The 20,469-nt window shown below is 44.8% G+C and overlaps 1 protein-coding gene across 3 annotated transcripts in view; it reads right to left on the reverse strand.

Annotated features, from left to right (window-relative positions):
* Window positions 1–20,469, reverse strand: part of nup160 (nucleoporin 160) — a 55,009-nt gene that overhangs the window by 23,044 nt on the left and 11,496 nt on the right. For all 3 annotated transcript variants that reach the window (XM_079680233.1, XM_079680234.1, XM_079680235.1), the window contains exons 10-17: window positions 14,880–14,969; window positions 11,957–12,127; window positions 7,101–7,200; window positions 5,791–5,956; window positions 1,261–1,397; window positions 904–1,064; window positions 562–698; window positions 375–442 (exon numbers count right to left, since the gene is read on the reverse strand). In XM_079680233.1, coding sequence (XP_079536359.1) covers window positions 375–442; window positions 562–698; window positions 904–1,064; window positions 1,261–1,397; window positions 5,791–5,956; window positions 7,101–7,200; window positions 11,957–12,127; window positions 14,880–14,969 — 1,030 coding nt within the window. The remainder of the gene's footprint in view (window positions 1–374; window positions 443–561; window positions 699–903; window positions 1,065–1,260; window positions 1,398–5,790; window positions 5,957–7,100; window positions 7,201–11,956; window positions 12,128–14,879; window positions 14,970–20,469) is intronic.

Here is a 20,469-nt window from a genome sequence, read left to right on the forward strand (position 1 = left end):
TTATTACCTCATACACTACAACACGTCAGACATTGTCATTACCTCATCAAAACTACAACACGTCAGGCACGGTTATTACCTCATACACACGTCAGGCACTGTCATTACCTCACGAACTACAACACGTCAGGCACGGTTATTACCTCATACACACGTCAGGCACTGTCATACACTACAACACGTCAGACACTGTTATTACCTCATACACTACAACACGTCAGTCATTACCTCATACACTACAACACGTCAGGCACTGTTATTACCTCATACCCACAATACACACGCTACAACGCGCCGGGCACCGTCGTTACCTCACACTCTCGCTACATCGTTACCTCACACTCATGCCACAACGTGCCGGGCACCACCGTTACCTGACGCGCTGCTGAGGCTCGGCGAGTCGGATAGCTCCAACACGGTCAGGTGCTGCAGGTTGGCTTCTCTGCAGGACGACAACATATTTTATTGAGCCTTTAAATACATTTCATTACTTTAGAAATGTAGAGGATTCCAATAACAAGTCATTTATTGATTTGTATTATTTTGTGTGTGTGCACTCACATGATGTCCAGCGCCACAGTGGAGGCCATGCTCTGGCTGATGTGTTTGAGGAGGTGATAGGAGGAGAGGAGGTTCGAGCTTCGAGGGATCAGATCCTGCTGAAGCTGCAGCAACTGAGCCCCCCCACCCAGGAACACCTGACACACACACACACTTATTAAAACTGACGTGTCTAAGGATCAGTGATTGAGGAAACTCGGATTCCAGCAGAGGGCGCTAACGTTCAACCACTGATCATCAGTACACACACACTATTTATTTATAGATTGAACATGATTATTATTGATATACGGGGAAGTTATTAAAGTGTGTGTGTGTGGGCGTGTGTGTGTGTACACGCACATTGTCTCCAAGGCGCAGGTAGAGTTTCTGCAGGATCAGCAGGTCTCTGCAGAACAGCGCTCGGGTCATGGTCATGTGACAGACGGCCTGACAGACGATGGACACAGCCGAGCTGCTTCCATACACCTGAGACAGGCTGATCCTCACACCCAGAGGCTGGCCTGCAAGACAGAGCAGGGCATCAAACACACTTTCAGAACCTGGCAGTCACAGAGCAGGGCATCAAACACACTTTCAGAACCTGCAAGGCACAGAGCAGGGCATCAAACACACTTTCAGAACCTGGCAGTCACAGAGCAGGCCATCAAACACACTTTCAGAACCTGCAAGGCACAGAGCAGGGCACCAAACCCTCACCTTGTGTTTCCTGAGAGACAGAGATCAGGCTCTCAGAGTCCGTCTCCAGGTCCAGCTCCCTCAGAAGAACCGTCATGGCCGCCGCAGGGTTCCTGACGTCCTGCAGTTTGTTCTGGATGTCCTCCATCACGTTTTCACTGCACAATAAACACTTTAATCATGCTTTATTTACAACAAACATTAGACAGCCCGAGTGTTATACCAGCAGTATGTATATACTCCTGTTATAAACACATACAGTTGCAAGAAAAAGTATGTGAACCCTTTGGAACTTCCTGGATTTCTGCATAAATTGGTCATAAAATGTGTTCTGATCTTCATCTAAGTCACAACAATAGACAAACACAGTCTGCTTAAGCTAAAACCACACAAACAATGATATGTGTTTATGTTTTTATTGAACACACCATGTAAACATTCACAGGGCAGGGTGGAAAAAGTATGTGACCCCTTGGATGTAATAACTGGCTGGCCCTCCTTTGGCAGCAATAACCTCAACCAAATGTTTCCTATAGTTGATATCAGACCTGCACAACGCTCAGGAGGAACTTTGGACCATTCCTCTTTACTAAACGGTTTCAGTTCAGCAATACTCTTGGGATGTCTGGTGTGAATGGCTCTCTTGAGGTCACAGCATCTCAATTGGGTTGAGGTCAGGACTCTGACTGGGCCACTCCAGAAGGCCTATTTTCTTCTGTTGTTGATTCACTTCTGTGCTTTGGGTCGTTGTCCTGTTGCATCACCCATCTTCTGTTGAGCTTCACTTGGTGGACAGATGGTCTTAAGTTCTCCAGCTAAATGTCTTGAGAAACTTGAGAATTCATTTTTCCGTGGATGATGGCAATCTGTCCAGGCCCTGAGGCAGCAGCCCCAAACCATGATGCTCCCTCCACCATACTTCACAGTTGGGATGAGGTTTTGATGTTGGTGTGCTGTGCCTTTTTCTCTCCACACATAGCGTTGTGCATTCCTTCCAAACAACTCAACTCTGGTTTCATCTGTCCACAGAATATTTAGCCAGTAGTGCTGTGGAACATCCAGGTGCTCTTTTGCAAACTTCAAACGTGCAGCAGTGTTTTTTCTGGACAGCAGTGGCTTCCTCCATTTTATGACCAACTTATGCAGAAATCCAGGTCACTCCAAAGGGTTCACAAACTTTTTATTACAACTGTGTATATATTAGGGATGCCAGGGATTATTCGAATATTCGTTAGTCTCCATAATCGAATATTATTGTTAAAAATCGATTTTATTTGTATATTTTTTTATTATTATTTATGTTTTTTTTTTTTTTCTGGCTTAGTTTCAACCAAAATATAGACTAATGCTAATAATAGTAATTGTATTAATAATTGTAAATGGCCATTGGTCACACCACCAGTTTGTTTTACTGTAAACTTGGAGGAAGCCTGCGTGCAGAGGCAGCGGTCGGTCGAATAATCGATTATTATTCGCCAGGGCTGACGAATAATCGATTTTGATCATGGTCAGTTTCTGGAAACCCTAGTATATATATATATATATATATATATATATATATATATATTAACTTGTTAAGCCCTGAGACTGTTTTTCTGGTCTCAGGCTCGAAAATGACATTCCCAGAACAAATTACCATATCTTCACTTCTTAAAAAGGGGTGTGAGGGAACAATTCTGTCTTTACTCCTAGATATGTAACCTTATTGCCTGTTGACGTTAATAACCAACCAATATTCTGTTATCTCCTTTAAGGAATGCGCTCCAGCACTTAAGTGTCAGTTTTATGGCCTGATAGGGGGGTTTACGATTGTGAGAACGCTGGCTTCTAAATACCACTGACAAGTGACTGAGTATTTCCATTTGGGGGATATCTTCAGTGTTCCCAGGTGTTAACGCCCCATCCCCCAATATGTGGTTTAACTCTCTGTAAACGAGTTAAATGGGCTATCGAGAGAGATACTGGGCAGAATTGACATGGCAACCCACGCGTGCAGTCAGAACCGTTTGCTGTTGTGACTTGTGATATGAATTCTCCAGCAGTATACTTGTAAATAAACTACCAGTGTATGACATCAAAGCTCCAACTCTCCTTGTGTCTCTCTGAGTCCTAACTCTCCATTGCTGCAGAAGTTTCCCTTCCAAGGGGTACATTAATAATCTTTTTTCTCAAAGCAATGATAAACCTGTGAGTTGGATGTAGAAGTGTCAGAATCGATATGTTTTTATTTTAAAGTAAATTCAGATTGAACATAATAAAAACATTTAAATTATCGTGTCCGTCCAAAAACAATTATTACTTATAGTGAAAACCACCCTTGAATGATAGGATGGTAGACTAAAAGCTTTAGGAATCCAAACTACAACATATAATAAGTACCTGTATCAAGATTGATGCAAAACAACTGAAGTTTGACCTTTTTAGAGAGATTTAGAATAAAAAACCCACTTCTGGGGTCATTTGGGTGGATTTGACCTATCTCTGGAACCCCTCGGTCGATTTGGATGATTGAAATCTCTTTTTAACCACTAGAGCCAATGGAATCGAGGGGAGGTTCCACATACACACACACATTACCAAATAAGGAGTGAGAGTGACGCGTAGCCAAAACCGGAAGCTGCGATAGACTCTGGAGGCTACCATTAGCAGCTAATATTAATTCTCAGATTTTTACATAAAAATTGAATTATGGGTTATCAACACTTTTTTCAAAGTGACAGACACATTGGATTAACCTATGGATTAACCCTCAGCAGCATTTCTATCGTTTTCATGCCATTGAACACGACTTTTGATCAGAATTACAGCCAAGGTGAGACGATCTCCCGTGTTTGCTCTGTAATGCTACGTGTTGTGATGTCTGTGTTTGCTTCCCCTGTCGCGCGTTCTGATCGCTCAGTGATGATACTATACCTATATAATCTTTGGAATCTTAGCTTTAATCGGATATCTTGCATGTGCAGTTACGATAAGTAATAAGGGTATCTTTATCTTGAGTTCTGTGCCAAATGCGTTAGCATTTTTTCACTTTTTATGAGACTTGTGTTTTGTTTTGGTAAAAATGGTTTGTATCGTCAGTTAGCTGAGTTTCTTCCCGTTAATCTGGAATCACACATTAATAGGTTTTTAAATATTAAGAAGCACTGAGACACAATTTCGTGAAAAAAAAACGCAGCCCCCTCCACCGGGGGCTCTCGGGCTGAACAGGTTAAATGAGTACCTGTCGTTGGACAGCCTGAGTATTATATGATTACCTGTGAGTATTATTATTATTATTATTATTATAGTATACTGTATATACCTATAGGTATATATAAGGGGTGTAACGGTATACGTACGGCCCTTCGGTTCGGTACACGTGTGTACCGAAATGTACCGAACTAATATTACGTTAAACGTAAAAAATTGAGAACGTGAACAACTTCTTGGAAGTAATCTCAGGTGCTGCGTCGCAGCATTCAAAGTAATTTGCTCACATTGGGTTCAACGCGTCATAGAGCGAGCAAGTCATTTCATTGGACGAGAGGCATACTATGAGAGCTGGTCAGAAGGATGCGTTCAAATTTAGTCAGTAATTTGAGGAACTGTCGAAATGGCGAACGCAGATAAAGTTGAGCTCTAAAGTCCCCCAGCATCATTGAAGTCTCCGGTTTGGGAACATTTTGGTTTCGCAGTTACGTACAAGGATGACGGACAAACACAGGTGGACCGAACCAAAGCTGTTTGTCGGCATTGTTCAACTACAATTGGTTACGCGGCTGGCTATACATCAAACGTGAACACTCATTTGAAAAGGCATCACCCGAACGTGAATATCACCGGTACCAAAAGAAAAAAGGCTGAAGTGCAAACCCAACTCCCGCTAGCATTTAAGCCTCCACCACTCGCAAAGAGTTCAGACCGAGCCAAAGCTATTACAAACGCCAACTCTCCTTCTGTTGCCATGTTAGCAAACCGCTACCTGGCTGTATCTGCTACCTCTGTCCCTAGAGAGGGTGTTCTCCACAGCAGGAGACATTGTTAGTGCCAGAAGATCTGCTCTTTCAGCAAGCAATGTGGACAAGTTCATCTTTCTTTAAAGAAACCATACAATGACAAGCAAGTCCTAATGTCAAACTGGCTGCTTAGGTACGAGTACAGTACAGTTCAAATACAGATGATTCCAGTTCATCAAAATGCTGCACCTTAATGTTTATTTTATTATATTTTGTATTTATTTGAGTGAATACATTATTCACAGTTTAATAATAATTTTAAAAAAAACTAAAAATATTTTATGTTTTGTGATAATTTTTTCTGCTGTACCGAAAACGTACCGAACCGTGACCTAAAAACCGAGGTGCGTACCGAACCGAAATGTTTGTGAACCGTTACACCCCTAGTACATATATAATATAATAATAATATCAATTAGCACACACAAATTTGTATTTAAGTCGTCAGAGTAAATGGCTCCTCGTATGGAGGTCAAAACCTGTCCATATATATATATATATATATATATATATTTATATATATATATTTATATTTATATTATTATATTATGAGTACCTGTCATTGGACAGCAGGCTCTCCAGCACCAGGTCTGCTGCCCTCTCCGGTGACTGAAGGTGTTCCAGAGCTTTCTCCATCTCATAGGCCATCTCCACAGAAACTGCATCGCTGATGAGGCGCAGACACTGAACCAGCTGCAGCACGTCCTTCCCCAGCTCTGGATCTATATACATATATATATATAGTTATTATCTGAACCAGCTGCAGCACGTCCTTCCCCAGCTCTGGATCTATATACATATATATATATAGTTATTATCTGAACCAGCTGCAGCACGTCCTTCCCCAGCTCTGGATCTATATATATATATATAGTTATTATCTGAACCAGCTGCAGCACGTCCTTCCCCAGCTCTGGATCTATATATATATATATATATAGTTATTATCTGAACCAGCTGCAGCACGTCCTTCCCCAGCTCTGGATCTATATATATATATAGTTATTATCTGAACCAGCTGCAGCACGTCCTTCCCCAGCTCTGGATCTATATATATATATATATATAGTTATTATCTGAACCAGCTGCGGCACGTCCTTCCCCAGCTCTGGATCTATATATATATATAGTTATTATCTGAACCAGCTGCGGCACGTCCTTCCCCAGCTCTGGATCTATATACATATATAGTTATTATCTGAACCAGCTGCGGCACGTCCTTCCCCAGCTCTGGATCTATATACATATATATAGTTATTATCTGAACCAGCTGCGGCACGTCCTTCCCCAGCTCTGGATCTATATACATATATAGTTATTATCTGAACCAGCTGCAGCACGTCCTTCCCCAGCTCTGGATCTATATACATATATATAGTTATTATCTGAACCAGCTGCAGCACGTCCTTCCCCAGCTCTGGATCTATATACATATAGTTATTATCTGAACCAGCTGCAGCACGTCCTTCCCCAGCTCTGGATCTATATACATATAGTTATTATCTGAACCAGCTGCAGCACGTCCTTCCCCAGCTCTGGATCTATATATATATATATAGTTATTATCTGAACCAGCTGCAGCACGTCCTTCCCCAGCTCTGGATCTATATACATATATAGTTATTATCTGAACCAGCTGCAGCACGTCCTTCCCCAGCTCTGGATCTATATACATATATAGTTATTATCTGAACCAGCTGCAGCACGTCCTTCCCCAGCTCTGGATCTATATATATATATATAGTTATTATCTGAACCAGCTGCGGCTCTGATATATTAATATATAGTTATTTTGTGAACATTAGCCGCCTTTAGCTTAGCGTGGTAAAGTTCAGTGATGTGACCATCGAGTGGAGTTGAACTCACCTTCAGCGATGGGCGTCTCCTCCTCTGAGGAAAGGTACTCATCGTAGGACAGGTACAGATGATCCACAGCAAAACATGGCAGGAGGAACGACACGAAGCCCTGAAACACAGACTAAAGTTTAAACCTGAAACACAGACCGTAGTTTAAACCTGAAACACAGACTAGTTTAAACCTGAAACACAGACTAGTTTAAACCTGAAACACAGACTAGTTTAAACCTGAAACACAGACTAAAGTTTAAACCTGAAACACAGACTAAAGTTTAAACCTGAAACACAGCCTGTAGTTTAAACCTGAAACACAGACTGTAGTTTAAACCTGAAATACAGACTAAAGTTTAAACCTGAAACACAGACTAAAGTTTAAACCTGAAACACAGACTAGTTTAAACCTGAAACACAGACTAAAGTTTAAACCTGAAACACAGACTGTAGTTTAAACCTGAAACACAGACTAAAGTTTAAACCTGAAACACAGACTAAAGTTTAAACCTGAAACACAGACTAAAGTTTAAACCTGAAACACAGACTAAAGTTTAAACCTGAAACACAGCCTGTAGTTTAAACCTGAAACACAGACTAAAGTTTAAACCTGAAACACAGACTGTAGTTTAAACCTGAAACACAGACTGTAGTTTAAACCTGAAACACAGACTAAAGTTTAAACCTGAAACACAGACTAGTTTAAACCTGAAACACAGACTAGTTTAAACCTGAAACACAGACTGTAGTTTAAACCTGAAACACAGACTGTAGTTTAAACCTGAAACACAGACTGTAGTTTAAACCTGAAACACAGACTGTAGTTTAAACCTGAAACACAGACTAGTTTAAACCTGAAACACAGACTGTAGTTTAAACCTGAAACACAGACTGTAGTTTAAACCTGAAACACAGACTGTAGTTTAAACCTGAAACACAGACTGTAGTTTAAACCTGAAACACAGACTAAAGTTTAAACCTGAAACACAGACTAGTTTAAACCTGAAACACAGACTAAAGTTTAAACCTGAAACACAGACTGTAGTTTAAACCTGAAACACAGACTAAAGTTTAAACCTGAAACACAGACTAAAGTTTAAACCTGAAACACAGACTGTAGTTTAAACCTGAAACACAGACTGTAGTTTAAACCTGAAACACAGACCGTAGTTTAAACCTGAAACACAGACTAAAGTTTAAACCTGAAACACAGACTGTAGTTTAAACCTGAAACACAGACTGTAGTTTAAACCTGAAACACAGACTGTAGTTTAAACCTGAAACACAGACTGTAGTTTAAACCTGAAACACAGACTAAAGTTTAAACCTGAAACACAGACTAAAGTTTAAACCTGAAACACAGACTAAAGTTTAAACCTGAAACACAGACCGTAGTTTAAACCTGAAACACAGACTAAAGTTTAAACCTGAAACACAGACTGTAGTTTAAACCTGAAACACAGACTGTAGTTTAAACCTGAAACACAGACTAAAGTTTAAACCTGAAACACAGACCGTAGTTTAAACCTGAAACACAGACTAAAGTTTAAACCTGAAACACAGACTGTAGTTTAAACCTGAAACACAGACTGTAGTTTAAACCTGAAACACAGACTAAAGTTTAAACCTGAAACACAGACTAAAGTTTAAACCTGAAACACAGACTGTAGTTTAAACCTGAAACACAGACTAAAGTTTAAACCTGAAACACAGACTAAAGTTTAAACCTGAAACACAGACCGTAGTTTAAACCTGAAACACAGACTAAAGTTTAAACCTGAAACACAGACTGTAGTTTAAACCTGAAACACAGACTGTAGTTTAAACCTGAAACACAGACTGTAGTTTAAACCTGAAACACAGACTGTAGTTTAAACCTGAAACACAGACTAGTTTAAACCTGAAACACAGACTAGTTTAAACCTGAAACACAGACTAAAGTTTAAACCTGAAACACAGACTAAAGTTTAAACCTGAAACACAGACTAAAGTTTAAACCTGAAACACAGACTGTAGTTTAAACCTGAAACACAGACTAGTTTAAACCTGAAACACAGACTAAAGTTTAAACCTGAAACACAGACTGTAGTTTAAACCTGAAACACAGACCTTAGTTTAAACCTGAAACACAGACTAGTTTAAACCTGAAACACAGACTAGTTTAAACCTGAAACACAGACTGTAGTTTAAACCTGAAACACAGACTAGTTTAAACCTGAAACACAGACTAAAGTTTAAACCTGAAACACAGACTAAAGTTTAAACCTGAAACACAGACTGTAGTTTAAACCTGAAACACAGCCTGTAGTTTAAACCTGAAACACAGACTGTAGTTTAAACCTGAAACACAGACTAAAGTTTAAACCTGAAACACAGACTGTAGTTTAAACCTGAAACACAGACTAAAGTTTAAACCTGAAACACAGACTAAAGTTTAAACCTGAAACACAGACTGTAGTTTAAACCTGAAACACAGACTGTAGTTTAAACCTGAAACACAGACTGTAGTTTAAACCTGAAACACAGACTAAAGTTTAAACCTGAAACACAGACTGTAGTTTAAACCTGAAACACAGACTGTAGTTTAAACCTGAAATACAGACTAAAGTTTAAACCTGAAACACAGACTAAAGTTTAAACCTGAAACACAGACTAAAGTTTAAACCTGAAATACAGACTAAAGTTTAAACCTGAAACACAGACTAAAGTTTAAACCTGAAACACAGACTAAAGTTTAAACCTGAAACACAGACTAAAGTTTAAACCTGAAACACAGACTAAAGTTTAAACCTGAAACACAGACTAAAGTTTAAACCTGAAATACAGACTAAAGTTTAAACCTGAAACACAGACTAAAGTTTAAACCTGAAACACAGACTAAAGTTTAAACCTGAAACACAGACTAGTTTAAACCTGAAATACAGACTAGTTTAAACCTGAAACACAGACTAAAGTTTAAACCTGAAACACAGACTAAAGTTTAAACCTGAAACACAGACTAGTTTAAACCTGAAACACAGACTAGTTTAAACCTGAAACACAGACTAGTTTAAACCTGAAACACAGACTAAAGTTTAAACCTGAAACACAGACTAAAGTTTAAACCTGAAACACAGACTAAAGTTTAAACCTGAAACACAGACTAGTTTAAACCTGAAACACAGACTAAAGTTTAAACCTGAAACACAGACCGTAGTTTAAACCTGAAACACAGACTAAAGTTTAAACCTGAAACACAGACTAAAGTTTAAACCTGAAACACAGACTAAAGTTTAAACCTGAAACACAGACTAAAGTTTAAACCTGAAACACAGACCGTAGTTTAAACCTGAAACACAGACTAAAGTTTAAACCTGAAACACAGACTAAAGTTTAAACCTGAAACACAGACTAAAGTTTAAACCTGAAATACAGACTAAAGTTTAAACCTGAAACACAGACTAAAGTTTAAACCTGAAACACAGACTAAAGTTTAAACCTGAAACACAGCCTGTAGTTTAAACCTGAAACACAGACTAAAGTTTAAACCTGAAACACAGACTGTAGTTTAAACCTGAAACACAGACTGTAGTTTAAACCTGAAATACAGACTAAAGTTTAAACCTGAAACACAGCCTGTAGTTTAAACCTGAAACACAGACTAAAGTTTAAACCTGAAACACAGACTAAAGTTTAAACCTGAAATACAGACTAAAGTTTAAACCTGAAACACAGACTAAAGTTTAAACCTGAAACACAGCCTGTAGTTTAAACCTGAAACACAGACTAAAGTTTAAACCTGAAACACAGACTAAAGTTTAAACCTGAAACACAGACTAAAGTTTAAACCTGAAATACAGACTAAAGTTTAAACCTGAAACACAGCCTGTAGTTTAAACCTGAAACACAGACTAAAGTTTAAACCTGAAACACAGCCTGTAGTTTAAACCTGAAACACAGACTAAAGTTTAAACCTGAAACACAGACTAAAGTTTAAACCTGAAACACAGACTGTAGTTTAAACCTGAAACACAGACTAAAGTTTAAACCTGAAACACAGACTAAAGTTTAAACCTGAAACACAGACTAAAGTTTAAACCTGAAACACAGACTAAAGTTTAAACCTGAAACACAGACTAAAGTTTAAACCTGAAACACAGACTAAAGTTTAAACCTGAAACACAGACTAAAGTTTAAACCTGAAACACAGACTAAAGTTTAAACCTGAAACACAGACTAAAGTTTAAACCTGAAACACAGACTAAAGTTTAAACCTGAAACACAGACTAAAGTTTAAACCTGAAACACAGACTAAAGTTTAAACCTGAAACACAGACTAAAGTTTAAACCTGAACGAGTGGATGATGATCCCTCTCTCTACACCTCCTGATGGATCAGCTAGTGGGAAGTATAGTGGGTATGGTTGGATGATAACATGGTGTATAGTGCGATGTTTAGTGGGATCAGAGGTGGCGCTAGACTTTTTCGCTGCCCGTCAAAATCCGTTATTACCTGTTGGTCTGTACACAACTCTGACGGGGGGGGGGGGGGGGGGGGAGCCCGCTCTGTGAACTGTTAGCGCTGGTGTTATGCTGTGTATGCATGCCACTGCACCTCGCGGGAGCACCGCAGCCAATAGCAAAAACACAGACATTTCAATGCTTTGTTCGGCAAAGTTAGGTTTGGAAACACTATCATTTCCTTTTTGGCGGACATGCATAACACCGGAGCCTCGCTGTGGGGAAGCTTCGGCGCTGTTCTGAGTTTGCTCTAATCTGTCAAAATGACGGACTACTTTCAGATTTTTCCTTCATTGTTAAAAACAATCCGTCATAGACGGAAAATATTCGATTGACGCGACCTCTGAGCGGGATGTATAGTGGGTATAGTGAGACCTTCTTTAGCAGCAGGGCCATGCCGGTGCCGGGGCTGACGCTGAGGCCCAGAGGCAGGGACAGAGCCTCCTGGTACTGAAGACAGCAGGCGTAGAACTTGGACCAGAACTCCACCTGCAGCTGCCGGTACTCCTCCTGAGAGAACTCAAACTCCGTCACACTGCTCTGGAGCTGTGAGAGGGAACAGAAGGGTTAGAGACGAGGACCAGAGTCAGGACCAGGACAAGAGTCAGGACCAGGACCAGAGTCAGGACCAGGACCAGAGTCAGGACCAGGATAAGAGTCAGGACCAGAGTCAGGGCCAGGACAAGAGTCAGGACCAGGACCAGAGTCAGGACCAGGACCGGAGTCAGGACCAGGACAAGAGTCAGGACCAGGACCAGAGTCAGGACCAGAGTCAGGACCAGGACCAGAGTCAGGTCAAGGACCAGAGTCAGGGCCAGGACAAGAGTCAGGACCAGGACCAGAGTCAGGACCAGGACCAGAGTCAGGACCAGGACCAGAGTCAGGACAAGGACAAGGGTCAGGACCAGGACCAGGACCAGAGTCAGGACCAGGACCAGAGTCAGGACCAGTTCAGAGTCAGGACCAGGACAAGGGTCAGGACCAGGACCAGAGTCAGGACCAGGACAAGAGTCAGGACCAGGACCAGAGTCAGGATCAGGACCAGAGTCAGGACCAGAATCAGGACCAGGACAAGAGTCAGGACCAGGACCAGAGTCAGGACCAGGACCAGAGTCAGGACCAGGATAAGAGTCAGGACCAGGACCAGAGTCAGGACCAGGACCAGAGTCAGGACCAGGACCAGAGTCAGGACCAGGATAAGAGTCAGGACCAGAGTCAGGGCCAGGACAAGAGTCAGGACCAGGACCAGAGTCAGGACCAGGACCGGAGTCAGGACCAGGACAAGAGTCAGGACCAGGACAAGAGTCAGGACCAGGACCAGAGTCAGGACCAGGACAAGAGTCAGGACCAGGACCAGAGTCAGGACCAGGACCAGAGTCAGGGCCAGGACAAGAGTCAGGACCAGGACCAGAGTCAGGACCAGGACCAGAGTCAGGACCAGGACCAGAGTCAGGACAAGGACAAGGGTCAGGACCAGGAACAGAGTCAGGACCAGGACCAGGACCAGGACCAGTTCAGAGTCAGGACCAGGACAAGGGTCAGGACCAGGACCAGAGTCAGGACCAGGACAAGAGTCAGGACCAGGACCAGAGTCAGGACCAGGACCAGAGTCAGGACCAGAATCAGGACCAGGACAAGAGTCAGGACCAGGACCAGAGTCAGGACCAGGACCAGAGTCAGGATCAGGACCAGAGTCAGGATCAGGACCAGAGTCAGGACCAGAATCAGGACCAGGACAAGAGTCAGGATCAGGACCAGAGTCAGGACCAGAATCAGGACCAGGACAAGAGTCAGGACCAGGACCAGAGTCAGGACCAGGACCAGAGTCAGGACCAGGATAAGAGTCAGGACCAGGACCAGAGTCAGGACCAGGACCAGAGTCAGGACCAGGACCGGAGTCAGGACCAGGACAAGAGTCAGGACCAGGACCAGAGTCAGGACCAGAGTCAGGACCAGGACCAGAGTCAGGTCAAGGACCAGAGTCAGGGCCAGGACAAGAGTCAGGACCAGGACCAGAGTCAGGACCAGGACCAGAGTCAGGACCAGGACCAGAGTCAGGACAAGGACAAGGGTCAGGACCAGGACCAGGACCAGAGTCAGGACCAGGACCAGAGTCAGGACCAGTTCAGAGTCAGGACCAGGACAAGGGTCAGGACCAGGACCAGAGTCAGGACCAGGACAAGAGTCAGGACCAGGACCAGAGTCAGGATCAGGACCAGAGTCAGGACCAGAATCAGGACCAGGACAAGAGTCAGGACCAGGACCAGAGTCAGGACCAGGATAAGAGTCAGGACCAGGACCAGAGTCAGGACCAGAGTCAGGACCAGGATAAGAGTCAGGACCAGAGTCAGGGCCAGGACAAGAGTCAGGACCAGGACCAGAGTCAGGACCAGGACCGGAGTCAGGACCAGGACAAGAGTCAGGACCAGGACCAGAGTCAGGACCAGGACCAGAGTCAGGACCAGGACAAGAGTCAGGACCAGGACCAGAGTCAGGACCAGGACCAGAGTCAGGGCCAGGACAAGAGTCAGGACCAGGACCAGAGTCAGGACAAGGACAAGGGTCAGGACCAGGAACAGAGTCAGGACCAGGACCAGGACCAGGACCAGTTCAGAGTCAGGACCAGGACAAGGGTCAGGACCAGGACCAGAGTCAGGACCAGGACAAGAGTCAGGACCAGGACCAGAGTCAGGACCAGGACCAGAGTCAGGACCAGAATCAGGACCAGGACAAGAGTCAGGACCAGGACCAGAGTCAGGACCAGGACCAGAGTCAGGACCAGGACAAGAGTCAGGACCAGGACCAGAGTCAGGACCAGAGTCAGGACCAGAGTCAGGACCAGAGTCAGGACCAGGACCAGAGTCAGGACCAGGACAAGAGTCAGGACCAGGACAAGAGTCAGGACCAGGACCAGAGTCAGGACCAGAGTCAGGACCAGGACCAGGACCAGGACCAGAGCCAGGACCAGGACCAGAGTTAGGACCAGGACCAGAGTCAGGACCAGGACCAGAGTCAGGACCAGGACAAGAGTCAGGACCAGGACCAGAGTCAGGACCAGGACCAGAGTCAGGACCAGAGTCAGGACCAGGACCAGGACCAGAGTCAGGACCAGGACCAGAGTCAGGACCAGGACCAGAGTCAGGACCAGGACAAGAGTCAGGACCAGGACAAGAGTCAGGACCAGGACCAGAGTTAGGACCAGGACAAGAGTCAGGACCAGGACCAGAGTCAGGACCAGGACCAGAGTCAGGACCAGGACCAGAGTCAGGACCAGCCGTTTGTTACTGTGATGACCCACCTCACTCTCCACAGCCACCGTCACTTCCTTCTTCAGACTCTCCCAGGACACGTCCGAGGTACGGTCTCTGTCCGAGCCTCTGCGGAAGATCTGAAAACACAAAGTATCACCTGTAGAGCTGTACACACACACACACACCTGTAGAGCTGTACACACACACACACACCTGTAGAGCTGTACACACACACACACACACACACACACACACACCTGTAGAGCTGTACACACACACACACACCTGTAGAGCTGTACACACACACACACCTGTAGAGCTGTACACACACACACACCTGTAGAGCTGTACACACACACACACACACCTGTAGAGCTGTACACACACACACACACACACACACACACACACACACACACACACACACACACACACACACACACACACACACACACACACACACACACACACACACACACACACACACACACACACACACACACACACACACACACACACACACACACACACACACACACACACACACACACACACACACACACACACACACACACACACACACACACACACACACACACACACACACACACCTGTAGAGCTGTACACACACACACACACACCTGTAGAGCTGTACACACACACACACACACCTGTAGAGCTGTACACACACACACACACACACACACACACACCTGTAGAGCTGTACACACACACACACACACACACCTGTAGAGCTGTACACACACACACACACACACACACACACACACACCTGTAGAGCTGTACACACACACACACCTGTAGAGCTGTACACACACACACACACACCTGTAGAGCTGTACACACACACACACCTGTAGAGCTGTACACACACACACACACACACACACCTGTAGAGCTGTACACACACACACCTGTAGAGCTGTACACACACACACACACACACACCTGTAGAGCTGTACACACACACACACACACCTGTAGAGCTGTACACACACACACACACACACACCTGTAGAGCTGTACACACACACACACACACACACCTGTAGAGCTGTACACACACACCTGTAGAGCTGTACACACACACACACACACACCTGTAGAGCTGTACACACACACACACACACACACCTGTAGAGCTGTACACAAACACACACCTGTAGAGCTGTACACACACACACACACACACCTGTAGAGGTGTACACACACACACACACACACCTGTAGAGGTGTACACACACACACACACACACCTGTAGAGGTGTACACACACACACACACACACACACCTGTAGAGCTGTACACAAACACACACCTGTAGAGGTGTACACACACACACACACACCTGTAGAGGTGTACACACACACACACACACCTGTAGAGGTGTACACACACACACACACACACACACACACACACACACACACACACACACACACACACACACACACACACACACACCTGTAGAGCTGTACACACAAACACACACCTGTAGAGCTGTACACACACACACCTGTAGAGCTGTACACACACACACACACACACCTGTAGAGCTGTACACAAACACACACCTGTAGAGCTGTACACACACACACACACCTGTAGAGCTGTACACACACACACACACACACACACACACACACACACACACACCTGTAGAGCTGTACACACACACACACACACACACCTGTAGAGCTGTACACAAACACACACCTGTAGAGCTGTACACACACACACACACACACACCTGTAGAGCTGTACACAAACACACACACACCTGTAGAGCTGTACACACACACACACACACCTGTAGAGCTGTACACACACACACACACACCTGTAGAGCTGTACACAAACACACACCTGTAGAGCTGTACACAAACACACACCTGTAGAGCTGTACACAAACACACACACACCTGTAGAGCTGTACACACACACACACACCTGTAGAGCTGTACACACACACCTGTAGAGCTGTACACAAACACACACCTGTAGAGCTGTACACACACACACACACACCTGTAGAGCTGTACACACACACACACACCTGTAGAGCTGTACACACACACACACACACACACACACACACCTGTAGAGCTGTACACACACACACACACACACACCTGTAGAGCTGTACACAAACACACACACACACCTGTAGAGCTGTACACAAACACACACACACCTGTAGAGCTGTACACACACACACACACACACCTGTAGAGCTGTACACAAACACACACACACACCTGTAGAGCTGTACACAAACACACACCTGTAGAGCTGTACACACACACACACACCTGTAGAGCTGTACACAAACACACACCTGTAGAGCTGTACACACTAGGGATGTGCATCTCCATCACTGAGGCCGATGCGATGCGCATCTCGATACGTTGCCACGATACGATACATAAACGATACATTTGAAACACCAGGCGATGCGATACGATACGATTCACCCCTGTTGCGATACAGTTCGATACCATTTGATTCAACATTATGCGATTCGGGGCGATACGATACGATTCAACACGATGCAAAAATAATGATACTTCAATTTGGTACGACAGAGGATTTTGGTTTTATTCCTGATATGCAGCAAATCATACATTAACAAAAAAGTGCTTTACATATTTGGTACTGCACATCCCATCATGCCGTTTATTTTTTTACCTTTAAAAGCTCTCCAGAGTACCATGTTATAACACCTCACAGTTAAACAACGTAAGGATGCATTGCTCATGATTAACAATGTGCAGATAACAGCTACCATAGAGCAATGGCCATACAGCTGCCAGCCTGATGTGCTTAACACTCAGAGGCTGACTCAGCAGTGAGCAGAAAGCAGTGGTTTCTATCTGAACAATAAAGAGAAGAACCTTTCACAAACAGCTCCATCATAACTGCTCACAGTGAGGAAGACATTTAAACTGTGATTGGCCGTCACAGGCTGCTGTAAGCTAAACACCTCTCTCTCTCCTCACTGAGTGATTTAACTCTATCTCTACTCGCTAAGTTCCTCGTACTACTTGTGTACTTTAAAGCGGCTCGGCATCGTTAACAATTTGCGAGTGATTTTTCAAGTTGACCGTCTGTAGTAATAGTGCCGCGCACATATACCATCAGGACGTTGCTGATGGGGTGCGGCTGCGGAGTGATACTGTGTGTATGCAAGTCCGCATCTAGGACGGATCTATGTATCATGGCTGTAGACCTGTAATAAAGATACCTCATACAAAGGTCTACGGATACCTTATTACTCTCCATGACCTCAACTATATAGCATAAAGGACTATTACACCGTCTTTCTTGAACAATCCGAAGTGTTGCCAAACGTTTGATTTGTAGGTATTTTTCGGTGCGCTGTGTTTCTCTTTCTCCTCAACTTCCGTGTGTGTTGATAACTGAGACTCTCGTTCTCCGTAGTGGCGAAGCAAATATCAAAGATCGTCTCTGCTGAGCGTTGACAAGATAAGGGGATTTTATATGAATGAATCGTTTTTTTACCGATGCAAAGACGCTAAGCAATCGATGCATCGCGAGTTCAACCCAAACTGTAGCCGATGTGCACTCTTTCAACCGGTGCACTCTTTCAACCGGTGCACTCTCTCAACCGGTGCACTCTCTCAACCGGTGCACTCTTTCAACCGGTGCACTCTCTCAACCGGTGCACTCTCTCAACCGGTGCACTCTCTCAACTGGTGCACTCTCTCAACCGGTGCACTCTCTCAACTGGTGCACTCTCTCAACCGGTGCACTCTCTCAACCGGTGCACTCTTTCAACCGGTGCACTCTCTCAACCGGTGCACTCTCTCAACCGGTGCACTCTCTCAACCGGTGCACTCTTTCAACCGGTGCACTCTCTCAACCGGTGCACTCTCTCAACCGGTGCACTCTCAACTGGTGCACTCTCTCAACTGGTGCACTCGCATCTTGAACGTTTATGCCGGTGCACCGATGCGAATCGGTGAATCTTAACATCTCTAGTACACACACACACACACACACACCTGTAGAGCTGTACACACACACACCTGTACACACACACACCTGTAGAGCTGTACACACACACACACACCTGTACACACACACACACCTGTAGAGCTGTACACACACACACACACACACACACACACACACACCTGTAGAGCTGTACACACACACACCTGTACACACACACACACACCTGTAGAGCTGTACACACACACACACCTGTAGAGCTGTACACACACACACACACACACACACACACACACACACACACACACACACACACACACACACACACACACACACACACACACACACACACACCTGTAGAGCTGTACACACACACACACACACACCTGTACACACACACCTGCAGAGCTGTACACACACACACCTGCAGAGCTGTACACACACACACCTGCAGAGCTGTACACACACACACACACACCTGTAGAGCTGTACACACACACCTGTAGAGCTGTACACACACACACCTGTAGAGCTGTACACACACACACCTGCAGAGCTGTACACACACACACCTGTAGAGCTGTACACACACACACCTGTAGAGCTGTACACACACACACACACCTGTAGAGCTGTACACACACACACCTGTAGAGCTGTACACACACACACACACACACCTGTAGAGCTGTACACACACACACCTGTAGAGCTGTACACACACACACCTGTAGAGCTGTACACACACACACCTGCAGAGCTGTACACACACACACACACACCTGTAGAGCTGTACACACACACACCTGTAGAGCTGTACACACACACACACACACACACACACACACACACACCTGTAGAGCTGTACACACACACACCTGTAGAGCTGTACACACACACACCTGCAGAGCTGTACACACACACACCTGTAGAGCTGTACACACACACACCTGTAGAGCTGTACACACACACACCTGCAGAGCTGTACACACACACACCTGTAGAGCTGTACACACACACACCTGCAGAGCTGTACACACACACCTGCAGAGCTGTACACACACACACCTGCAGAGCTGTACACACACACACCTGTAGAGCTGTACACACACACACACACACACACACACACACACACACACACCTGTAGAGCTGTACACACACACACCTGCAGAGCTGTACACACACACACCTGTAGAGCTGTACACACACACACCTGTAGAGCTGTACACACACACACCTGTAGAGCTGTACACACACACACACCTGTAGAGCTGTACACACAGACACCTGTAGAGCTGTACACACACACACCTGCAGAGCTGTACACACACACACACCTGTAGAGCTGTACACACACACCTGTAGAGCTGTACACACACACACCTGTAGAGCTGTACACACAGACACCTGCAGAGCTGTACACACACACACCTGTAGAGCTGTACACAAACACACACCTGTAGAGCTGTACACACACACCTGTAGAGCTGTACACACAGACACCTGCAGAGCTGTACACACACACACACCTGCAGAGCTGTACACACACACACCTGTAGAGCTGTACACACACACACACCTGTAGAGCTGTACACACACACACCTGCAGAGCTGTACACACACACACACCTGTAGAGC

The sequence above is a fragment of the Notothenia rossii genome (genome assembly GCF_949606895.1).
Source record: "Notothenia rossii genome assembly, chromosome: 5".
Taxonomy (NCBI): domain Eukaryota; kingdom Metazoa; phylum Chordata; class Actinopteri; order Perciformes; family Nototheniidae; genus Notothenia; species Notothenia rossii.